The sequence below is a fragment of the Rhineura floridana genome, chromosome 8 (genome assembly GCF_030035675.1).
Source record: "Rhineura floridana isolate rRhiFlo1 chromosome 8, rRhiFlo1.hap2, whole genome shotgun sequence".
Classification (NCBI taxonomy): domain Eukaryota; kingdom Metazoa; phylum Chordata; class Lepidosauria; order Squamata; family Rhineuridae; genus Rhineura; species Rhineura floridana.
Window position 1 is genome coordinate 110,941,645 of NC_084487.1, and position 23,129 is coordinate 110,964,773.

The 23,129-nt window shown below is 42.3% G+C and overlaps 1 protein-coding gene across 11 annotated transcripts in view; it reads right to left on the reverse strand.

The window, feature by feature from the left end:
• LHFPL3 (LHFPL tetraspan subfamily member 3) overlaps positions 1-23,129 on the reverse strand; it is a 425,978-nt gene that overhangs the window by 346,054 nt on the left and 56,795 nt on the right. For 6 of the 11 annotated variants that reach the window (XR_009764489.1, XM_061640439.1, XM_061640437.1 and 3 more), the window contains exon 1: positions 17,392-18,374. The exons of 1 other annotated variant lie outside the window; for it this stretch is intronic. Coding sequence is in view for 8 of the 10 variants with exons in the window: in XM_061640439.1 (XP_061496423.1) it covers positions 17,392-17,878 (487 nt within the window). In the remaining 2 variants the exon portion in view is untranslated. Of the gene's footprint in view, positions 1-17,391; positions 18,381-23,129 lie in introns of those variants that run through there. 4 more of the 11 variants (XM_061640433.1, XM_061640434.1, XM_061640435.1 and 1 more) reach the window with 4 other exon arrangements.

Here is a 23,129-nt window from a genome sequence, read left to right on the forward strand (position 1 = left end):
GCAAATGTAACATTCCTGATCAAATAATCATGGCTTGGGGCACCAGGGATGCTCCTTCTGCTCATTTGCTCCTTCTCCTGCATACAAATTCTCCCAACCCATCCTTTGCTCCAAGCTAATCATGGTGCAGTATTATGTCTGTACTCATGTTAGTGCTAACCATGGTTAGCTTTAAACCAGAATTCACAACCACAATTAGAAGCTGGTTTGCAAACCCGCTGATTATAAGCTAGCTGTGGTTAGTACTAATGTTAGTACAGGCATGTGGCAGTATGCTTAGCTCAAAAAAGGGAAGAGCTACAAGAAGGGAAAAGGTGGAACCTACAGACAAGTCCATGAGATACTTCCAGTTTCCCAATCATATGCCAGAAGAAATCTGGAAAATTACATCTGCACTGAGACTCACTCACATTAGCTAAATATATATTATACTCCATACACTTTTTTTACAAACAAAAGCTAACTTAGCAAAAACAGATACTTGCAAGTTTAGTAGGATGCCTTCACAACGGTAGGCTAAGAATCTTCCAAAGGACCCTAGTTGCTTCATACTCATTATTTTCTAACCTCAGTACCTGTAGATGACCATATGCAATTCAAGCGTAGTTTTAATTAAGGCCTTGTCTTATGCAATGTTTCAGGCTATAAGTGAAAGCTCATAGGACTGGATTGTTCCACCATCACTACAAGTAGTCCTAGCATATAGAAAGTGAGTACTTTTTGTGTGGAGGAGCATCCAGCCATCTCAGCTCACACCTATAACATTACAAGTCAGTGGTAACTCAGCCTTAGACTTGCCATTTTGATCAAAGTTTCTTTAGCCCTCTGGGCATTTTTATTTATTTAAAGCACTTTTACCCCAACTCTTCAGGAAAAAAAGGCTTCCAAAAACTGACAAATATAAATAATACATTTATTTATTTAGGATACGCCACTTTTTAAAGCAAAAAAAACCCCTTCATAAAGTGGCTTACAATATTAAAATTAGACATAAATACAGTTAAAAACAATAAAAAATAAATATCACAAAAAGTAAAAGAAATGAACTCATTTGCATAGAAACTGTCAACAAATTCCTATCAGTAAACAGGCTTGCCTTTTTGGCAAAGGCTGCAGAGATAAAAAAGTGTTTAGCAAACAAAGAAGAGTGCAGATAGTTAGGTACAGACTTGTAGGGGAAGCATATTCCACAGTGCAGGTGCCACTGCACTAGACCATACTAAAGGCTCTAGTCCAGCCTTTCCCAAACAGTGTGCCTCCAGATGTTGTTGGACCACAATTCCCATCTTTCCTGACCATTGGCAATGCTGGCTGAGGCTGATGGGAGTTGTGGTCCAACAACATCTGGAGGCTGCTCTAGTCTGAACAGTTGCAGAGCAAACCTCTGGCACAACAACATCACAAGGAGGGCCCATGCAGATGACCACTGCAATCAGGCAGGGATATAGAGAATAAGGTGATCTCACAAATATCCTGATCCCAACTTGTTTAGCTTTGTAGGCTGACAACAAAACCTGAAACTTAGCCTGGGTAGCATATTGGCAGACAGGACTGCTCCCTTAGCACTGGGGGTTGGGGGTTGATGAAAGGCAGCACCAGCCACAAGTCACACTGCTGCAGTCTGCATTAGTTGCAGTTCCTGCCCTCAGGCATATAGTCTAAAAAGGACACAACACAAAAAGAAAAGTGGGGGGATGCAACCCCAGGCATTAGTTCTTAGTTACATGTTTGGCTAGCTCCCAAATGTCAAGAACCCTTCTCAGAAGTGGCTACAAAAATGCAGCTGGATGTTGCCTTCATGGGATGGGGCCTCAGCCTTCTTGGGCCTAGCAGAAACCTGCTGGTGTCTAATAAGCCCCTCCATGCACATTAAGGTTCAAATGGAGGGGTACAAAGGACACCACCATCCCCAGAGCAGATGGACTATGCTGCAGAAGGCACCTCAGAGTTCCAAACAGCCCTAGGTCTCCAACAGGCAGTCTGGAATCGCAACCTTCCTGGATGTGGCTGTAATGAAGCCAAAAGTTGCTGGCCTTTGGAGAGGGGCCTTGCCTTCCAGGTGCTGGAATCTGCCAGTATATCATCATTCCCGCCATGACAGGAAAGCCTTAGACAGCACACGTGTGCATACACACAAGCAGTGTGCTCTTCCTTAAAGGGTAGTTGAGTCCGATAGCCTCTGTGAAGGGAGAAGCAAGGCCAGGCCCAGTGGGTGAAAGTACCAGTGAGAAAAGATGGTGAAGGTGACAACTCATCTTGCTCCCTGCTGCTTCTTCTCATCCTCCTCCGCAACAGCTGTATGCTCAGACTTAGACCAACTCTACTGTCTGTATTCACAGATAAAAATTTAAAAGGGCCATTGGAAAATTGCACATCAACCAGTCAGGATGATTACAGCTGCCTCTTTCACACCATTATCTGTTTTAAAAAAACACAGCCTAACACTAGGGTAGTTCTGCTGATTTGAAAGAGAAAAACAAACTTTGCAGAGAGACAAGGTAACTATGCAATACTTGGTTTATAGTTTATGAACAGAAAAGAAAAAATACAAGTCTTTTAGGATCTCCGTTTGGTTTACCTGTCCATACTGAAGAGTGCTAGAGCAGTGATTACTATCCCATGGCCTTAATTTACACTACTGTGACAAATGAAGAACTTTCTAGTTTTACCTAAGCATTTCACAGCTAAATTTTGAAGAAAGAGGAAGCAGACAAAAATACAGCGTGGTGCCTCCTATACATTTTCTGCTGTCTTCCTCTTACTGCCAGGACCAGTCTCAGTCAGCTACAGCTACACTAGGGGCAGCCAACATGGTGCTCACCATATGCTGTTAGACTACAACTCCCACCATCATGAACCATCAGCCATGCTGGCTGGGGCTGATGGAAGTTGTAGTCGAGCAACATCTGGAGGGCACCATGTTGGCTGCTCCTGGATTACACCATTACAGGCAAGAGGAAGACAAAAAAAAACTCCCTGGCCCATCACCCATGTTTAGCTATAAAGTGGCTCACCAAGCAGTTGCAGTTGACTGCAGTTATACAGGGTATGGCTTTATTATAGGGATGAGTTTACTAAAGCACATTCGTTCCTAGAAAAGCAACATAACCTTGTTTCTTAAAAGAGAGAAACTACTGTTTGCCAAAAAAGCAATCTTCTGTGACTCAGTTTAGCTGACCATGTGAGTCCAGCCATGAAGCCATTATTTTAAAAGTCTAGAACAGTGGTTCTCAAACTTTTTTGGTTTGCGGCGCACTGTAAAACATAAAAATTTTCTGGCGCACTTCGTGTACAAAATTAAAAATATATTAATATATTTTAAACTATGAATAAAAATAACTTAAACTATAGAAAACTATTACTTACCCTATACAAATGGGTTTCTTCTCATTTTTAAAATATACTTTCATAATATTTAAGGCACACCTAGCCACCTCTTAGGGCGCACCAGTGTGCCTAGGCGCACTGTTTGAGGATCACTGGTCTAGAAGGATAGAGCCATTAAGCATAGTTTGTTTTATAAAAACTGTCAAAGAGCTGCCAAAAAAAGGAGTCCATCTAAAACTGGCCAATAGGTTTTCAAATAAAGAGACATCATTTAGTTTCCATTTCAGTTGAAATACTGATTTTTCCCATGAAAATAAGCACCTGTTTAAGAAACTTTACTGTTGCAACATTTCACTTAAATTTGAGTCATCTCTCTTTGCCGACTATACACTTGAATCTTCCCCAGCAATCTGATGCATTAAACAAAGCCAAACTGTAATTAGTTTCCCTGGATGGAGAGAATGGAATCAGAAATAAAGATGACAAACCCATGTTTTGCCAAGAGACAGAATCCATAATTTCCTTCTCTGGGATTTAATCTAACTGTCTTGAATTAACACTTTGGAAAGCTATATTAGAAAATTTGTTTGAGATTATACATGGGTTTAATTTTCTCTGGGGGAGTAACAGCCAAAGATTTAACTGCTTCATTTGAGTAGATGAATTCCTAGTGGAAATCTAAGAAACATTGTTTTATGTCAGCAGCGGGGAAGCTCCAGCCTGCAGGCCTATTTAGGCCCACCAAGCCTTCTCATTTGGCCCATGAGGCTATTTCAGCAAATCCACACCCACCTGCCCTACATCTGGCATCAAATATGACATCAGACATCAGGTAACCTGGCACAACGGAAAGAGAGTTTTGCAGGTACACCAACCAACAGCACCTACAAAACCCTGTGCAGGCATTTGCATGACTTGACAATCAACTGATTTCAAATCGTGCAGGCAAAAGAGGGTGATCTGACATCATTGTAATGTCAGGTGACTGGCAGGTGGACAACCTCGGCCACCTGTCAAACGTGCCCCACATGGAGATAGGGGAGATAATGATCTGGCCCACCAGTCAGATCTAGATCCCCACGGTTTTTCAACGTCATTTCTGATTTGCCAAGCACAAGTCATTCTCATTCACATCTTGAGCGTCAATAAGTGAAGTAAGCTTACTTGAACTTGGTACATGGACTATGCACACAGACCAAAATTTCACAGCTCTGTTCTCACAGTAAATCTCTGAATCACCACTGTTAAAGGGGATGGAGGTTAACACTATGATGGGGTAGGCAGAAAGAGTAGAGGAGAAGGGATATTCAATAGACACGAGCATTCAGCTACAGAGTGTTATTTATATCCCACTTCCCTGAAATGCAATTTAAAATTTAAAACCCACAATTCATCAATGCAGTCTAAGACTGCAATCCTATACTCAGTTTCCTGAGAGTAAGCCCCACTAAACTCAATGGGATTTGTTTTAAGTAAACAAACATTATACAATTTGTATAGGATTATGCTGTGAACCATTAACACCTATAGCAGCAGAGATGGGAGAAGCTGGATGTTTGATGTCCTGAGAAAAGATGGGGCTAATTTCAGCACCTCTGGGCTTGTACAGGAAATGCAGTCCCAAAAAAGATTAGGTTCCATAGTTAGGAAGGGGACTGAGCAAAGCTAGGAAGGCAGGCCAATAATGCACATTTCAACTCCACAGCCGTTTATGCCAAGCAACAAAAAACAGGCAAATTTAAATTGCAAGGAGAGGTAACAAACATCTGCAGCATAGTTAAAATGGCACACTGAGAAGAAGGACCGGCAGCTTTGGATATGGGAATGGAAAGGAAGCACATAGAAAAATATCCTTAGTTCCTAGAAAATATCTGCTAGTGAAAGAGCACTCTCTTTTGCATCTTAAACACCACCTGGTAATGAAATATATTACTTTGAAATATACTGTTTAGGGTATTCAGTTGTTGAATTGGGATGCAATAAAGGGCAGCCTGTGGCAATCAAGTCAATGTGGTCATGACAGCTATGTGGAGTCTTCAAGTTCAGAGGTATCATCTCTCTGAATACCAGTTGCTGGGAACAACAGTAAGAGAAAGCTATTGCCTCCAAGCCCTGCTTGTGGGCTTCACATCTGGTTGGCCACTGTGAGAAGCAGGATACTGGACTAGATGGACTTTTGGCTTGATTCAGCAGAGCTCATGTTCTCATTTAATTTTTTTTCCATGAATCTCTATTGGCTTTATATATTTTATTATATTACACAATCAACAAGATAAAGTGTATAATAAGACAGAATGCTTACATAACACAATTACTTATATTTACCAGCCTTAGATGGCATTTAATATTCTACTCAATTAAAGTAATAAACGTTGTTCAACATCAATAAATATAAAAATAACATAGATGTAAATATAATACCGGGGGCATGTACTGGATTCAGATGAATCCAGAGCCAATGCAGGGGTGCCTCAGAGATTTTAGGCTTGTCCAGGATGAAGCAGGATCTATATGAGGCTCTGCAAGTCTCAGGGACCACTAAAATACTTTGCAGCCCTGGGTGATCCAAACACCAAAATAAATAAATGCTGCAAACAAGCATCTACTAATATACTGATACTGTATCTCAATGGACTTGTCTAAGTATGACTTTCATTGGATACAGGCAAAGGAACTATAAAAATAAGCCTTAACTTCTGTTGCTATTATGGGTTATAATAATAATAATAAACTTTAATTTGTTAGTAGCCTATCTGTCCAATTTTTGGACACTCTAGGCGACTTACAGCAGCAACAAGTACAATGTACAATACAATAAATACAACCATATTCATCCATTAAAACTATCATCAAAACATCAGTTAAAACATTACAAACTAATCTAGCTCAAAGTTCCTGTAGGCCTGCCTGAAGAGTCAGGTCTTTCACGCTCGTCAAAAACTCATCAGGGAGGAGGCATGTCGAAGATCGTAGGGGAGGGAATTCCAGAGGGTGGGAGCCACTACTGAGAACGCCCTCTCTCTGGTCCGCACCAGCCGAACTGTTTTGGCCGGTGGGACCGAGAGGAGATCCTGCGTGGCTGATCTTGTAAGGCGGCTCAATTGGTGATACTGGAGGCGGTCCTTTAGATAACCGGGCCGAAACCATATAGGGTTTTAAAGGTCAATACCAACACCTTGAATTGGGCCCGGTAAACCACTGGTAGCCAGTGAAGATCTATCAACACCGGAGTGATGTGTTCCCGGCGACGGCTATGCGTAATCAAGCGTGCCGCCGCATTCTGCACCAGCTGGAGTTTCCGGACCGTCTTCAAGGGTAACCCCACGTAGAGCGCATTATAATAGTCTAAGGGAGAGGAGACCAGGGCATGTATCACTCGCGGGAGAAGCTGTACAGGAAGGTAGGGTCGCAGCCTCTGTATCAGATGTAATTGATACCAAGCTGCCCAGCTCACTGCCGAAACTTGAGCTTCCATGGACAGCTGGGAGTCAAGAATGACCCCGAGGCTGCGGACCTGATCCTTCAGGGGCAATCTTACCCCATTAAACACCAAGTCGATGTCTCCCAACCTTCTCTTATCACCCACGAGTAACACCTCGGTCTTATCCGGATTTAGCTTCAGCCTGTTCTTGCCCATCCATCCACTAACGGACTGCAGGCACTTGGACATGGTCTCCACAGCCACCTCTGGTGAGGACTTAAATGAGAGATAGAGCTGAGTGTCATCCGCATATTGGTGACACTGCAGCCCAAAACTCCTGATGATGGCTCCCAGTGGCTTCACATAGATGTTAAATAGCATGGGGGAGAGGATAGAACCCTGTGGCACTCCACAAGTGAGAGGCCAAGGGTCTGAAACCTCATCCCCCAATGCTACCCGTTGTTACCTGCCAGAGAGATAGGAATGGAACCACCGTAGAACAGTGCCCCCCATCCCTAATCCCTCTAGGCGGCTTAACAAGATACCGTGGTTGACGGTATCAAAAGCCGCTGTGTGTTAGAGCCCTTTGTCCATGACCAGATCTCCCAACATTTTTCAATTTTATTTTAAAGTAAAACAGCCACAGTGTGTGAGAGAGATAATTTGATTAGAGCAAGGCAATAACGGAGCCAGGGATTAAAGTTAAACCATTTCCCCAGAACTGTTTTCCCCAATCTTGCTTCTTTCCCAAACCTAACAGTCCCAGAGCAGACCTGTATTTTTCCCCCACCATGGAGCTATTAGCAGTTTTAGAGGGAGAAATGTAGCTTTTTAAAAAAGGTTTAGTTACACCTTCAGAGCTTCCTCCTAGGCTATAGCCAGGCTCCTTTTCACTGGTCTTGACTACTAGTAAGTAGAATAGCCTCCTCTGCTTCCTCCTGCACCCTCTGTCTCTTGCATTCCTATATGGCCTTTATGAAAAGCAGGAAAAGTATGCATGGCAGAGGGCTAGCCCTGCCCCCTGCAGTCCCAAAATGTAGTAGAATCATCTGTGCTTATCCTCAACATGTAGCTTTCAATCTAGATTGATTCTAGGTCCTGCTGTCCACAAGGATGGATGTGGTTGCTTGATATACATTTGAAAACACTCTCCTTGATTAGGTATTCATGCCTTTTCCTTCCTACATGTGCCCCAGATAAATGAAGAAGGAAGTGTGATTGCGATCTTGGTATACGCCCACTCACAACATCATTGGGCAGGTGGGGTAATGCAGAATCAATCTGTAATGAACTTTTATTTTCGGAATCAAACCGGTTTCACAAGAAGCGCTTTTCAGGGGCAAAAAGTATGCAATAGATCTAGATTGTGTGTAGACTATACAGAAAAAACAAGTACTCAGTTGCCATTGGTTCTAGAATACAATGTTGTATGTACACAGCATCAGTTTGACTCTTACAGTCTAGCCACATTTGAACATTGATCCATGGCTTTATAAGGCAACAGCATAGCCATGCATTCCTCCCTTCTGGCTTATTACACTCTGGGGCCAGCACAGAGGTCCTAGTTTGCATTAAGCCAGGGACAGTGCAAGCCAGGATTCCCACACCAAACCCGTACACTACGTTCAAGATCAAGGGCCCTCCTCTGGGTGCCTACTCCGAGGGAAGCTCGGAGAATGGCAACAAGGGAGAGGGCCTTCAGTGTGCCTGGCACTAACACTGTTATCTTTTTGGCGCCAGGTCAAGACTTTCCTCTTCTCCCAGGCATTTTAGCATGTGTTTTATATTGTTTTAAATTTTTTAATTGTGTTTTAAATTGTTTTTTAAAAGATGTATCTTAAATTGTATTTGTTTTTAGTTACTGTAAACCGCTCAGGGAGCTTTGGCTATGGGGCGGTATACAAGTATAATAAATAAATAAATATGTCTGCTTCACATATTGACTCCTGTTGATTCAGACTAGTTCCTTCCTTGCCACATGAAGCAATTACAAAAGCACTTCAATCAAAATACATTCTTTGAGATGTGTGAAATCTACTTTAAAAATTAGAAAAAAAGCAGAGATGGAGAAACACACACAGAGAGAGACCATATCACAAGTATAAATTGATCATTTGATTTCCCCGTGAGTCTTTGATATATGTAAGCTAGCAATTACACAATAGAATTAACTTTTAATCTCCCACTAGGTTAGAGGTTAGCCTCAGTATTTTCAGACACACTTTTCCAGTGAAATTCCTCTCTTATAGTGAGGGGGAAATGCCTGTGAGAAAAAGTACTGTAGTTCTGTAAAAGGGAAACATACAGTTTCTTATTATTCTTAAAAAGAGAGTTTACAAGTTAAGTTGCAGGAAATATATTATTCAACAGGCATTAATTAATAATAGCAGGCATTTTTATAGTTATGATAAGCAAACAGCATGTAGAGGGAGGATTTCTATACTGTAAGGACATTAAGTGCATTTTGGTTCTCTGCGTACCGGGACATGATGCACTCGAGTGGAGGACACCCATCGTGGAATTTTTGCCAAGAAAGGCAGCTAGCAGAGACTTTGGAAAGCCACTTCCAGTCAAATGAGACAACACTGAGCTAGATAATAAAAGTTCTGCTGGACAGACCACAGGGCCATCTAGTCCGACTTCCTGTTCTCACATTAACCAACTAGAGGCCTGTGGAAAGCCCGCAAGCAGGACCCAAGTGCAACAGATAGACCAATGGTCTGACTCAGCATTCATATGTTTGAAGTTAGCAAACATTTTGTGGCTTCCTCACCAGGCTCTACTGTGCTTTTTGCTGTATTATGAGAGCAAATTGGACCACACACAAAGCTATGCTTTAATCAAAAAACATGTCCTTAGGCTGATCTCACACATGACATTAAAAAGCATATTCAAGCTTCTCTTATATTATTTGTGCTATATGAGAATGTCATTAAATGTGGAGCATACAATGCAGAAGGACAATCAGTTATTTTCTGTGCAGGACTTACGTTCAAATTATAGAACCAAAGAAATCTTATTTTCAAGGACCCACAGAGAGAAATAATATTTTCTTTAAAAATGTGTTCTGCATTGAGTTCACAAACAAGCCAGGAAAGTTTTCTTGCAGGAGTGACCTTACAAATTAGTTTGAAACAGCCTTTTACATTTCATATTCAACAGAGCTGATTACTTATTGGCAACTTCATATGGCCCTTCTCAAGAAATTATGATATCTGCACCTCACACTTTAATCTTCATTTGAATGTGCAATGCATAATCAGGAACGTTTGATTGATTACTGTTCTGCCTGTGAAACTGCCTATGAAACGTATGGTGAAAGTCAACATACACTCCTTAATTATCAGTGATGCTCTTGAGCCTTCAGTGCTCATATTCCCAAGATTCCATTATTGTAGATTATGAAAAACTATGGAATGTTTTAAAAGAAATGGGGGGCCACAGCATCTGATTGTCCTGATGCGCACCCTATACTCTGCACAAGAGGCTACTGTAAGGACAGAATATGGAGAAACCGATTGGTTCCCAATCAGAAAGGGTGTGAAACAGAGGTGTATTTTATCACCCTATTTGTTTAATCTATACACAGAACATATCATACAGAGAGCAGGATTGGACCAAGACGAAGGTGGTGTGAAAATTGGAGGGAGAAATATCAATAATTTAAGATATGCAGACAACACCATACTACTAGCAGAAACCAGTAATGATTGGAAACGAATGCTAATGAAAGTTAAAGAGGAAAGTATAAAAGCAGGACTTCAGCTGAATGTCAAAAAGACTAAAGTAATGACAACAGAAGATTTATGTAACCTTAAAGTTGACAATGAGGACATTGAACTTGTCAAGGATTATCAATACCTCGGCACAGTCATTAACCAAAATGGAGACAATAGTCAAGAAATCAAAGAAGTCTAGGAATAGGGAGGGCAGCTGTGAGAGAACTAGAAAAGGTCCTCAAATGCAAAGATGTGTCACTGAACACTAAACTCAGGATCATTCAGACCATGGTATTCCTGATCTCTATGTATGGATGTGAAAGTTGGACAGTGAAAAAAGCGTTAAGAGAAAAATCAACTCATTTGAAATGTGGTGTTGGAGGAGAGATTTTCATGGACTGTGAAAAAGACAAATAATTGGGTGTTAGAACAGGTATGTAGCTTAGAGATACTCTTGGCTTCATCTTTGTCCCTAGAGGCCCAAGTATCCTCTATGGCTAGGAGTGCCTTTCACCAGTTTTGTCTGGTTCATCAACTACAGCCGTTCCTGGACAAGGCTAGCCTGACCTCTGTAGTCCAAGCATTGGTAACCTCAAGGCTGGATTACTGCTATGCACTCTCTGTGGGGATGCCCTTGACCCTGGTTCGGATGCTTCAGCTGGTTAAAAATGTGGTGGCCAGACTGCTGATGGGAGCACATGGCCAACAATATGTGACTCCACTCTTAAAACATCTGCACTGACTGCCCATCCACTACCAAGCCAGGTTGTATTAATTTACAATTTTCTGAACAACTTAGGTCCAGGATATTTTAAGGACCACCTGAACTCTTATATTCCAGCTTGATCACTGATATCATCTGCAGGAGAGGCTTTGGTTGTCCCCTCAGTTGGTGAGGCTTTAGCGTCATAGGCCCAATATTCTGGAATGCTCTGCCAACAGAAATTCAGCAGGCACCTTCTGTTTTAGCCTTTAAATGCCTGCTGAAAACTTTTCTGTTCCACCAGGCTTATGTAGGCAATTAGGAAAATGTCTTTTTGCAATAGCTGACCTTTGTTTTTACTGTATTTTTAATGTTTTTACTGTACAGAGTTTTTTTACTTGTTGAAAACCACTTTGATGTTTTTAAATGAATAACAGTATACAAATATATTTATAAATAATAAATCAGATGATTGGTGTTCTTCCATTCCCATAAAAGAACTGTGCATAACTTTGTAAGTGCTGTATATTTCAGAAGAAATCCACAATGACAGGGGCATTAAGAATTTTTTTTGCTCTGATGCCTTAAGTAATGATGACAAAATAGACAAACTTGCAGTTGTTATGCATAACTGATGGCTGCCAAAGACTTAAGTTCCAAAACTCATGGGACAATAAATTGATGGATTAACATTTGGACTTGCTGTTCCCAACCTTTTTGGTATGGCAACCCACTAGAATATACAACACTATTACCACTCTCATGTGAATAGCTTGGAAACAGGCAACACTGTCTGTTTATGTATGCAGATTTTCAGCTATGTTTGAACAATTCACATTTTAAAATTGCATGTAATTGCATATGATCTTCTGAAAGCTAGATTTTGAAAAACCTGAACAGCCTGCAGAAAAATTATTAGAGCTCATCTTAAGGAAACAATATCGAAACACTGCCTTCTTAATTTCAAAGCAATTAATTCCTCATTCCTCCCCCTCCCTTATCAAACATACAAATCCATAGGATCTATTGCATTTGGAATATTCCAAGGATGGTTTTAATTAATTTATAACTAAAATGATGCTATTCCACAATAGTCTGCTCACAAAATTCTGGCAGATAAAACAGTAAGACCACAATACTATGTGGTCACTTAAACAACAACAACAAAGAGCTGCATTTTTATAGCATTTACCTTTTGCTTGTTTCCCCTCCAGTCATTTCAAACACATGGCTGCAGCTTTGAAAATGTTAACCTTTTTTATTTTTTTGGAAAGATGTTTATGCAAATCATTTACTCAGCTCTTGTATGCATACAGAGGACTTTGATAAAAATTCAAGCAGAAAGATTATAGATATAAAAAAGCCAATTTTTAAAAAAGAAAAAAGTGTTAGCCATTTATACAGTTATGAAGTTGACAGCAGAGTAGAACTACTGCCTTAAGTTGGCTTATCATATATAGAACAAATGTTTCCTTTTACACCAAGTCCATTCCTGGTATGTGAAAAATAGTCTGCATTAAACAGGCAATACAGAGCTAGATACATTCTTAATAAAATTAGTTAGGAAATTTTAATGATCATGATGCAGTGTTACTTCAAAACAGTGCTCTTGAATTCACTGACAGATCACAAACATGAGGAAACAAGTTATCAACATCTAGTTACTGATCTGAGACCACCTAAGAATGGTTTCAGTAAGGTCTTTCACAGACACATCTCTAATATAGCAATGTGTATTGCTTTTTTCTGCATCATGTTTTATACAGAGGAGTGACTTGCAGAATCACTTGAATTACTTCAACATAAACTGGAAAACAACCTTGATGAACATGCAGCCATTCATCGAATGTGATTCACACAAGCAAGGCACAAGTGACCTTATATATTTAATATTCATAATGATACAATTGGAACTAGTGTCACTATGGGTATTGATCAGAAGTGGAACTTAAGTTAAAACTAGCACTTCTACAAGTGCAGAATACTATTCTGAAGATGTGGCAGCTTTATAGAAATCCATCCGTTTTCCATCAATCCCACTGCATCAAGGAAGAAAGGAGGATGCCTTCATGCTATAGGTATTAATGTGCATTAAGCATTATTAGTGTTAAAGTTAAGATACCTGTATCCTGGGAAGCCTGCAAGCACAAAAAACATGAAGGTGTAGCAATCATACATATGCTTCAACACAACAAATCCCATGCTGCTATGCCACCCCACACGTAATAAATGTACATGTCCACTGAATTCCACCACTGACTAAAAAAAAACCCAATTATGAAATCCTTGTCCAGGTTACAAAATTAGGTAAACTTAAAAGAAGCACTAATTACTGCCTTCTTGGTTCTTCACAAAAGTGGAACAGAGAAACTGGATAGCACATTTGGACACTTTTTAGAAATGCAAAAAATAAAGACGTATATATCATGCATTCTTGAAGTTTATATAAACACCCCACTACAATTTCTCTGGGTGGCTCAGAAAATAAATACAATAAACAAATAAAAATTATTACATTGAAAACAAAAGTAACACATAGATTTACCTAGGAAAATAGTTGCATATGATTGATTAGTCCTACAATTTAATCTCAGTCTAAAATGAAATCAAGTCTGATTGCGTTTAAGTGATAATATTAGCTCCAAAATTATTTTAAATGGGATCAGCCTAGGTCAAGAAAGCCATAGTGTCTATAAAATATACATGATATCTATACAAAATCACAATTTATAATAGTAACAAACATTTCTGAATGACTAAGCTTGCAGAGCATACATCTCTATAGAAATCTCTACTACATGGCTAAATACAGCAGCTGAATGAAACTTCCAATAGGTAACTCATGAGCACATAGTTTGGAGATATTTCCTTCTGATTTTAACCACATAATTCCTACAGCAACAGCAGGCATCTTTAGGAGTTCTTTCTAGAAGAAGACGAAGCAGGATTTCAACTTGTATTTAACATGACTGTCTTTTCTCCAAATAAATCAGCCTTTCTATTTAACAAAAATTGTTTATTGCCTTCTTTGCCCTGAGATTTCCATTCCTCCTCCTCCCACTTTCTGCCAAAATACCTCTGTTTTGAAACTAGGACACCACCCAGCAAATTCAAAGCTTTCTCATTTATCTCTTCCCTCCCCTTGAAATTGAATTTGAGCATAACCAAGTTAAGAGGCTACTGTAAGGACAGAATATGGAGAAACCAATTGGTTCCCCATCAGAAGGGGTGTGAGACAGGGGTATATTTTATCACCCTATTTGTTTAATCTGTACACAGAACAAATCATACAGAGAGCAGGATTGGACCAAGATGATGGAGGTGTGAAAATTGGAGGGAAAAATATCAATAAGATATGCAGGCTATACTACTAGCAGAAACCAGTAATGATTGGAAACAAATACTGATGAAAGTTAAAGAAGAAAGCACAAAAGCAGGACTACAGCTGAATGTCAAGAAGACTAAACTAATAACAGAATGTTGTTGAACATTGAACATTGTCAGTGTTCAGTGACATTGAACTTGTCAAGGATTATCAATACCTTGGCACAGTCATTAACCAAAATGGAGACATTAGTCAAGAAATCAAAAGGCGAGGACTGGGGAGGGCAGCTATGAGAGAACTAGAAAAGGGCCTCAATGCAAAGATGTATCCTTGAACACTAAAGTCACGAACATTCAGACCATGGTATTCCCGATCTCTATGTATAGATGTGAAAGTTAGACAATGAAAAAAGTGGATAAGAGAAAAATCAACTCATTTGAAATGTGGTGTTGGAGGAGATCATTGCGCATACCATGGACTATGAAAAAGACAAATAATTGGGTGTTAGAACAAACTAACCAGAACTGTCACTAGAAGCTAAAATGATGAAACTGAGGTTATCCTACTTTGGACACACCATGAGAAGACATGATTCACAAGAAAAGAAAATAATGCTGGGAAAAACAGAAAGGCCAAACGAGATGGATTGATTCCATAAAGGAAGCCACAGATCTGAACTTACAAGATCTGAACAGGGTGGTTCACGACAGATGCTATTGGAGGTTGTTGATTCATAGGGTTGTCATAAGTCGTAATTGACTCAAAAGCACATAACAATACATTACACCACACCTTTCTTTTAGAAAAATAATTTTAAAAATCAATCCTGTTAGGCATTTTCTAAGGGCAGATTTACACCATGTTACATATTTACCCAGAAGGTTATATCATAATGATAACCAATCAATTCCTCATATTTGGTGTATTCTTTCTTTATTGTTAGCTACCTTGGGCATTTTTTTTTTTAAAGGAAAGTTGGAGTATAAATCTAACAAGCAAATAAAATACTGTCCATATTTGAACTGGCCACAATCTGATTCAGAATTATGACATCCCAATAACTAGATTTGGACCCATACCTTCCTCCTCATTTATATACAGCTACCCTCTTAGAGGGTATTGGTATTTAGGGGTTGAAATGGATTAGGATTTCAGCTTTTCCTTTGCCCTCTTTTGTCACATTAGCTACACAGTTGTTACCATCTCTGTCTATCCAAGATTAAGCTTCATTTAGAAAGGAGGAACAGCAGGAAGTGTAGCGTAGTGGTTAAAGCGTTGGACTTGGATGCAGGTTCAAATTCTCAATCACAATAAACCTCACTAGGTGACCTTGGGCCAGTCACCCCCTTACCTACCTCACAGAGTTGTGGAGAGGATAAAACGGGGAAGGAAAGAATGCCTTGCTCACAGAATATTAAATATAATAAATGCATAAAGAAAGATTGAAGACAGTCAGGAATCTATTCAAATCATAGACTTTACATTGCTATCTCTTCAGTTTTCAAAGAGTCACTTAACAGCTCACATAGGAGCTACAGATTAAGACTGCAATCCTGTGTGCACTTACCTGCGGCTACGCACCACTGGGATTTGCTCCCAAACAAACATATATAGAATTGTGCCGCACAATTGTTGGAAGCAATTATAGAGGTTCCCCCCCCACTGTACTACCAAATGGAGAAACAAAACCTTGCAACAACAAAAGTGTGGGAAGACTTCAACAGTCCCTGCTATACCTCAACTCAACATGAAAACAAGACCTCACCCTGTTGGGAAGTAGCATTCCCTTGTCACAGCAAATGCCACTGAAAGCTATACCATGAGCACCTCAAGAACAGAGCAACTTCACATGTCTTGTGGAATTTCTTTCAAGCATTCCCCAAGGTCCTCATTACCATTTCTTTGTGACCTTTACTTAAGTACCAGCCTCTGCCAGAGGGCAGATTTGTCACCAAGTGCTAAAGTGTTGTTCTTGCTACTGCAAGGTCTCCTGCATTCAGTTCTTTGGGCAGGTATAGAGCAGCAGTTGTTTCTTCTCCCTATATGTAAGGCCACAGTACAATACAAACACCTCCAGAACTCTTTTCGTTCTTAGGGATGGTTTCAAGCCCCAAGCAAGCATCCCTTAACATGCGCAAGAATTTCCCCAAGGCGACAAAGTTTTCCTACACTTCAATTTGCGTGCAAACACACACTCCCTTCTTTCTGGACAGCATTTTGCCTCTGGTCATCCCTTGAGATCTTTTCAGCGCAATTAAGTTTCACCTGCAAGGATATTTAACATGTGAAACCATGGCTCCTCTTGGAATCACATTTACCCAACTTTCTCCCCATCACTCCCACTAAGGCAAAAAGACTACCTAAGCCCTTTTGTGGGGTATATTACTTGCAAATAGCTTTCCCTACACAGAGGTTTCCCTAGGTGCATTTTGCACCTGGATATATGTAAGATTTTTTTCATTCCCCTTCCTGCTTCTACCATTTTGGTAGTCAGAGGGACTTCAGTGGCAGGGGCAACACCAAAGGGGGAGCACGGGGGACAACCCCCCCAAGAAGGAGCTCACCCCCCACCTAGTATACCTCAGTCAACTAGAAATATACTTTGCCCCTTCTGTATCCCCCCCCAGAAATGTTTTTCTGGTGTCTGCCCCCCCCCGGTAATTTTTGGTGCCGTTGCTGTTCAGTGGTGCCAGCTCCCCTCAGCTGGATGAGCAGGAGGCTTGGCTTACTACGTTCTGAAGTAATACACAGTACTAGAAAAAATAAAGGGGGGGGGCGTGAGGCCGTTAACTCCATCCAGAGCCTACGATTACTTAACTGCACCGCTAGCATTGTTCGGACGTCCGAGCTTCTTCTCATACGCCCCGGCAAGGTGTGGTTTTAACCCCTGACTCACCGGAGGTCAGCTGCATCCAGGCACAGATCTTGTAGACGGTGGCGGTGTTGCAGAAGAAAAAGAGTATGAAGCAGACGATGCAGGCGATGATGAGCATCATGGAGAGCCCGATGAAGAAGGAGGCGGCTTTGAAGGCTCCCGAGGGCAGGCTGGAGAAGTCCGTGAAGCTGCCCTGGCAGGTGAGATCCCGGGATAAGCCGCTACCCGTGCAGAAGTGGAAGAGCCCGAAGTAGCCCGCCTGCGGGGTGTCCACGCCGTCGCCGATCCAATACGGCTGGAAAAAACACACCACGTTGACGATGGCAAAGCAGATGGTGAAGATGGCCCAGAGCACGCCGATGGCCCGAGAGTTCCGCACGTAGTTGGTGTGGTACAGCTTGGCCGCCTCCTGAGGCGGGAGCATTCCCCCTGCCGCCTCCGCCCCCGCGCCTGTCACCGCTCCCCCAGCAGAGGCGGCCGCCGGCGCCGCCACCGCCGCTCCGGGCATCCTCGCCGAGAAGAGCCCCCTTCAGATTCGCCCCGTGTGCCGCAAGCGCCAGCCCAGCTCCGCTGCGCCCAAATTCACACGCTCAGCTGCGGCTGCATCTTCTCCTCGCCGGCAGGCAAGCGGGCGCGCTTCTCCCCAAAGCCTGCAGGACAAGTGAGCGTCGGGCAGGACCGGGGAAACCGCACGCCTCCCTGCCTGCCTGCTTGCATCTGAATGAGTGTGTGTGTGTGAGAGAGAGAGACCGGCCCAGCAGTTGGTGCCGGTGAGAGACGACCACGGCAAGTGCACTAAACACTCCCCCTAGCGCAGCTCTGACTCTCTGCTGGCGAGCCCGGCTTCCTCTCTGCTGCGCAGTCGCGCACGGGTGGCAAAAAAAAGATAACCAGGACGACTCCCCTCACTCAAACGTGAGCAAACGCTGGAGTGATGGGGAACCGCTGAGGGGGAACCGGGGGATTATGGGACGAGAGTCCTTTGCCTCTCTCAGGCATTTTCCTCACACGAGAGGCGGAAGCGTGTCAGCAACAGGAGAACGGCATGTGTTGAGGTCTATTAGAAAAAGTAAAGGGGCAGGGAAGAAAGGATAGTTTCTGACTATTTTTCAAATTTTGTACTCTCCAGTAACTGCAGAAGGGGGTAAATATTAAGCTTAAAATATTAAGCTTTATTGTCTCATAGCATCACCACAATGGGGATGACTGCACCTGTTGAATTAATAACTGTCATACATCTGTTAACAGGAGAGAGGATTAATGACACACAAGAACAAGTCACAAAGACTAGCCATTCGGGGTGCCCTGGTTTCTTCAGAATGGCCATAGGGGCACAGATTTCTGAAATTGCTATCCAAATGCATTAAACCAAGAACGACTGGTTGATTTACGCTATGGGTTTTATTTAAGGGACCATGCTGGAATGGCCAAACAAAAAAGTTTTGCCCTTCCAAATGGCCACTGGAATGCAATAACAGACCTTAAGGGCTGGTGAGCATAGTGTGATAGCCACATAAAGTCTGTGAGAAACATTTCAACTGACAAAGCACACAATAAACAATTGCATCTATACATAATTACACAACCCCAGCATGCCTTGGCTGACCAGTCACGTATCACAACAGTAAAAGGCACAATCCATGCTACTTTGGCAGATCAATCATAATAATAATCCTGTAAGAACACAGTGAAAAGGTTGATAAACTGACCACAGAATCTCCCATCCACAAATAATCCCAAGATGGTTGACAACTTTTAAACACCAATATATTGGGGGGGGAGGTGGGTCTCCCCAGGCAGGGGGTTCCAGAATCTTTGGGTGGTGCAGAATGTGGCCGCCTGCTCAGGTGGTTGTGGGAGCCAAGTTCACACTATCAAACCTGACTTAAAAATAAAAAATAGCACCAGCAAAAATCATTTAGTGAGAACTAAAACATTCACACAGGCTAAACTAATCAATCACCATCAATTTAGCAGCAACTAATACTGAATAATATTAACATAAAAGTGTTAAAAATATTAAAAGGCCTGGAATAATCTTTAAAAAGTTCTTTGGCCCTTTGTGGGTGTCAGGCAGGCCTATCTGAAAAGTATTTTACAAGCAAGAGGAGCTATTGCCTGGGGGTGGGAAGACCTTTTTTTTTTTTTTTTTTTAATTAAGCTTATATACCGCCCGACTAGCAACAGCTCTCTGGGCGGTGAACATTAAAAATACAATAAAAATAACACAAAACTGTACACAAAACTGTACAGTCTAAAATCAAAATATAATAATTTACAATTAACAGGAATTAAAATGCCTCAGAGAAGAGAAAGGTTTTAACCTGGCGCCGAAAAGATGATAGTGTCGGCGCCAGGCGTACTTCCTCGGGGAGACCATTCCATAGTTCGGGGGCCACCACTGAGAAGGCCCTAGATCTTGTCACCACTCTCCGGGCTTCCCTATGAGTCAGAACCCGGAGGAGGGCCTTCGTAGTAGACCGTAGTGTACGGGCCGGTTCATATCGGGAGAGGCGTTCCGACAGATATCATGGTCCCGCGCCGTATAAGGCTTTATAGGTAAGTACCAACACTTTGAATCTGGCCCGGAAGCATATTGGAAGCCAGTGCAAACGGGCTAGCACAGGTGTTATATGCTCAGACCGCTTAGTTCTTGTTAGCAGTCTGGCCGCCGCATTTTGCACTAGCTGTAGCTTCCGAATCGTCTTCAAAGGTAGCCCTACGTAAAGCGCATTGCAGTAGTCCAGACGCGAGGTTACCATAGCATGTACCACTGATGAGAGGTCCTCCTTACTCAGATAGGGACGTAGCTGGGCTACCAACCGAAGTTGGTAGAACGCATTCCGGGCCACCGAGGCTACATGAGCCTCAAGTGTGAGGGAAGAGTCTAAGATGACTCCCAGACTACGCACCTGTTCCTTTAGGGGGAGTGTAACCCCATCCAGGACAGGGTATATATCCACCATCCGATCAGAGAAACCATCCACCAACAGCATCTCAGTCTTGTCAGGATTGAGTCTCAGTTTGTTAGTTCTCATCCAGTCCATTGTCGCAGCCAGGCAACGGTTCAGCACGTCGACTGCCTCACCTGAAGAAGATGTAAAGGAGAAGTAGAGCTGCGTGTCATCAGCATACTGATGACAACGCACTCCAAAACTCCTGATGACCGCCCCCAGCGGCTTCATATAAATGTTAAAAAGCATGGGAGACAGAACCGAACCCTGCGGGACCCCACATTGGAGAACCCACGGTGTCGAGCAATGTTCCCCAAGCACTATCTTCTGGAGACGACCCGCTAAGTAGGAGCGGAACCACTGCCAAGCGGTGCCTCCAACTCCCAACTCTGCAAGCCTCTCCAGAAGGATACCATGGTCGATGGTATCAAAAGCCGCTGAGAGGTCAAGGAGAATCAACAGAGTTACACTCCCTCTGTCTCTCTCCCGACATAGGTCATCAAACAGGGCGACCAAGGCAGTCTCAGTGCCAAAACCAGGCCTGAACCCCGATCTACTACCCACCTTCCATATTTCAGAACGAGTGGGCATTCTATTTGGAATAGGTTATCTGAAGGACCACCTACATCTATACACACCTACCTAGGCTCTAATATTATCCATAGAAGTCCTACCATTGTGATTAGCAAGTTGATAGGGTCAAGAGACAGTGCCTTTTCAGTGACAGCCCCATCACTGTAGAATTCCTCCTACAGAATGCACGTCTGGCACCTTCCCTGGTTTTTTTCAAAGAGAAATTGAAGACTTGCCTATTCCAAGCTGCTCAGAATTAGGCAGTTGGTGTAAAATTTAAGTACTGCTGCTTTTATCCATGATATTGTATTGGTCAGTTGAATTGTTTTTTCTTTTGTGTTTAAATTTATTTTATTATTTTAATTGTGAACCTTCTTGAGAGGGCCATTGGTCCAGAAAATCAGTATAAAAATACCTAAATAAATGCATAAGTAAAGTAAACTTATGCACACTTCCCGTGATGCCGGGAGATACAAGAGGCATTTTTGTTTATTTATCGTAATGTACACACAGTCTCATGGGAGCAGGCAGTCCTTCAGGTAGCCTGATCTGGAAACAAATCAAAAGCCAGCAAAGCTGTTTCAGTAAGGCACTTGCATGATCAAAATACTGAGCTCCAATGAACAATCTGGCTACCTCATTCCAGGCCAGTTAAGTTTCCAGAAGCTCTTCAAAGGCAGTCCCACATAGGGGGCCAGATCAGCATTTTCCAGGAATGAGCACAGCTCACATAGCCTATGCTTGGAGATTTTACTTGATTTAGCAAGCTATACTATTTTTCCTAAAAGAAATAAGTAAATAAAAATATAGGCGAGGCAGAGTCAGATGCTATCTGCATATGAATGACAAAGGACTCCACATTGCTGGACAGTTTCACTAGCACAGGGGACAAAATAGAACATTGTAGGACACTATAATAGGCCAACAACCACAAAGTTGAGCCACAGCAGTTCCTCAGCATCAGCTTTGGAACCACTGTTTTGCCTTGGCCAGTTGGTCCCCAAACATATCATAGTCAGTGATATCAAAAAGGTCCAACATAGATACACTCTCTCTAGCCAGCTCCCAACATATAATATCTACTAGGGCCATATAACATATCTGGACCATAGGAATCCCCATCCACCCCACTGGCCTCTCTTCTGGCCCCACCTGCAAGCCTCTTTCTTACCACACAGCATGGAATTAAATCAAAGCGCATCCACTTCCCTGGGTCAAAAAGGCTGGAGCTATGATAAAAGCTGTTGCTTCTGCAACTCAGGCTGGGAGCTTTTATAGGAGGTAGAGGTGCCATCCCTTCCTAGATGCCAATCAGGAATTGATCTGAGTAGGTATTTCCATGTTCTTCCCCCTCTCCGCCCCAATAGCCTCACATGCAGCCAGCCAGGCTCTTCAGGAACAGCTCTGAAGCTCTGCCTCGCTCACCATCTCCTTTATTCCTATGGCCTTGGGAGACATGGTATGTGTGTCTAAATGGTGGTCAGAACCATGTGTGGGGACCTCCAGTGTACAGATCCAGTGGCTCTTTGGAGTCATCATAACATGAAGGTTTGCTGCAGGGTCCTGCTCCTATTCCCCAGTCTGAGGAGACACAAAGTTCAGGGTCTGAACAGTGCTGAACCCTGACACCAGACAAAAAGAGAGCACTTTCTTCTTCCATGTGTAGTTCACTGTGCTCTGTGCTGTGTGGTGAGAAGAAAGAGAAAGAAGAGCTCTCTGTATGTGTGTGCATGTGTCCATGCATGCTTTGATCCTACTCAGTTTTGGTTGTGGCCCCACCCATTTCCCCCCAAGGGGCCCATAGTGGAGGAAACATTTTCTACTCCTGTACTAGAGCAACCAAAATTATTTTAGTCCCCAAATTGGGTTGAAAGTCAGACTGTAATGGAGCAAGATGTTTAACTGGAGTTATTTGCTCTCTATTTACCTACATCACTTTAGAGGAAAAACAAGTGCACTTGCTTTATATTAATCAAACAACGAAGTCAGAACACAACAGTGAGCAAGCAAAATGAGAGAATCATTTTGACAGGGATTTAAAAGTATACTTTTCCTAGAAAAATAGATTTTATGTGCTGTTTGTCCTTTTCACAGCAGGAACATCCTCTGGGGTCATGGTGAGGTGTTTGCACCATAGCCCAAGGGATTATTCCCATTTGCTCTGCTGGCCCAAGTTGCATAAACCTGACACCCGTCTCATGTTGGCTCCCCCTTTTTTGCCTTCAGGGCTTT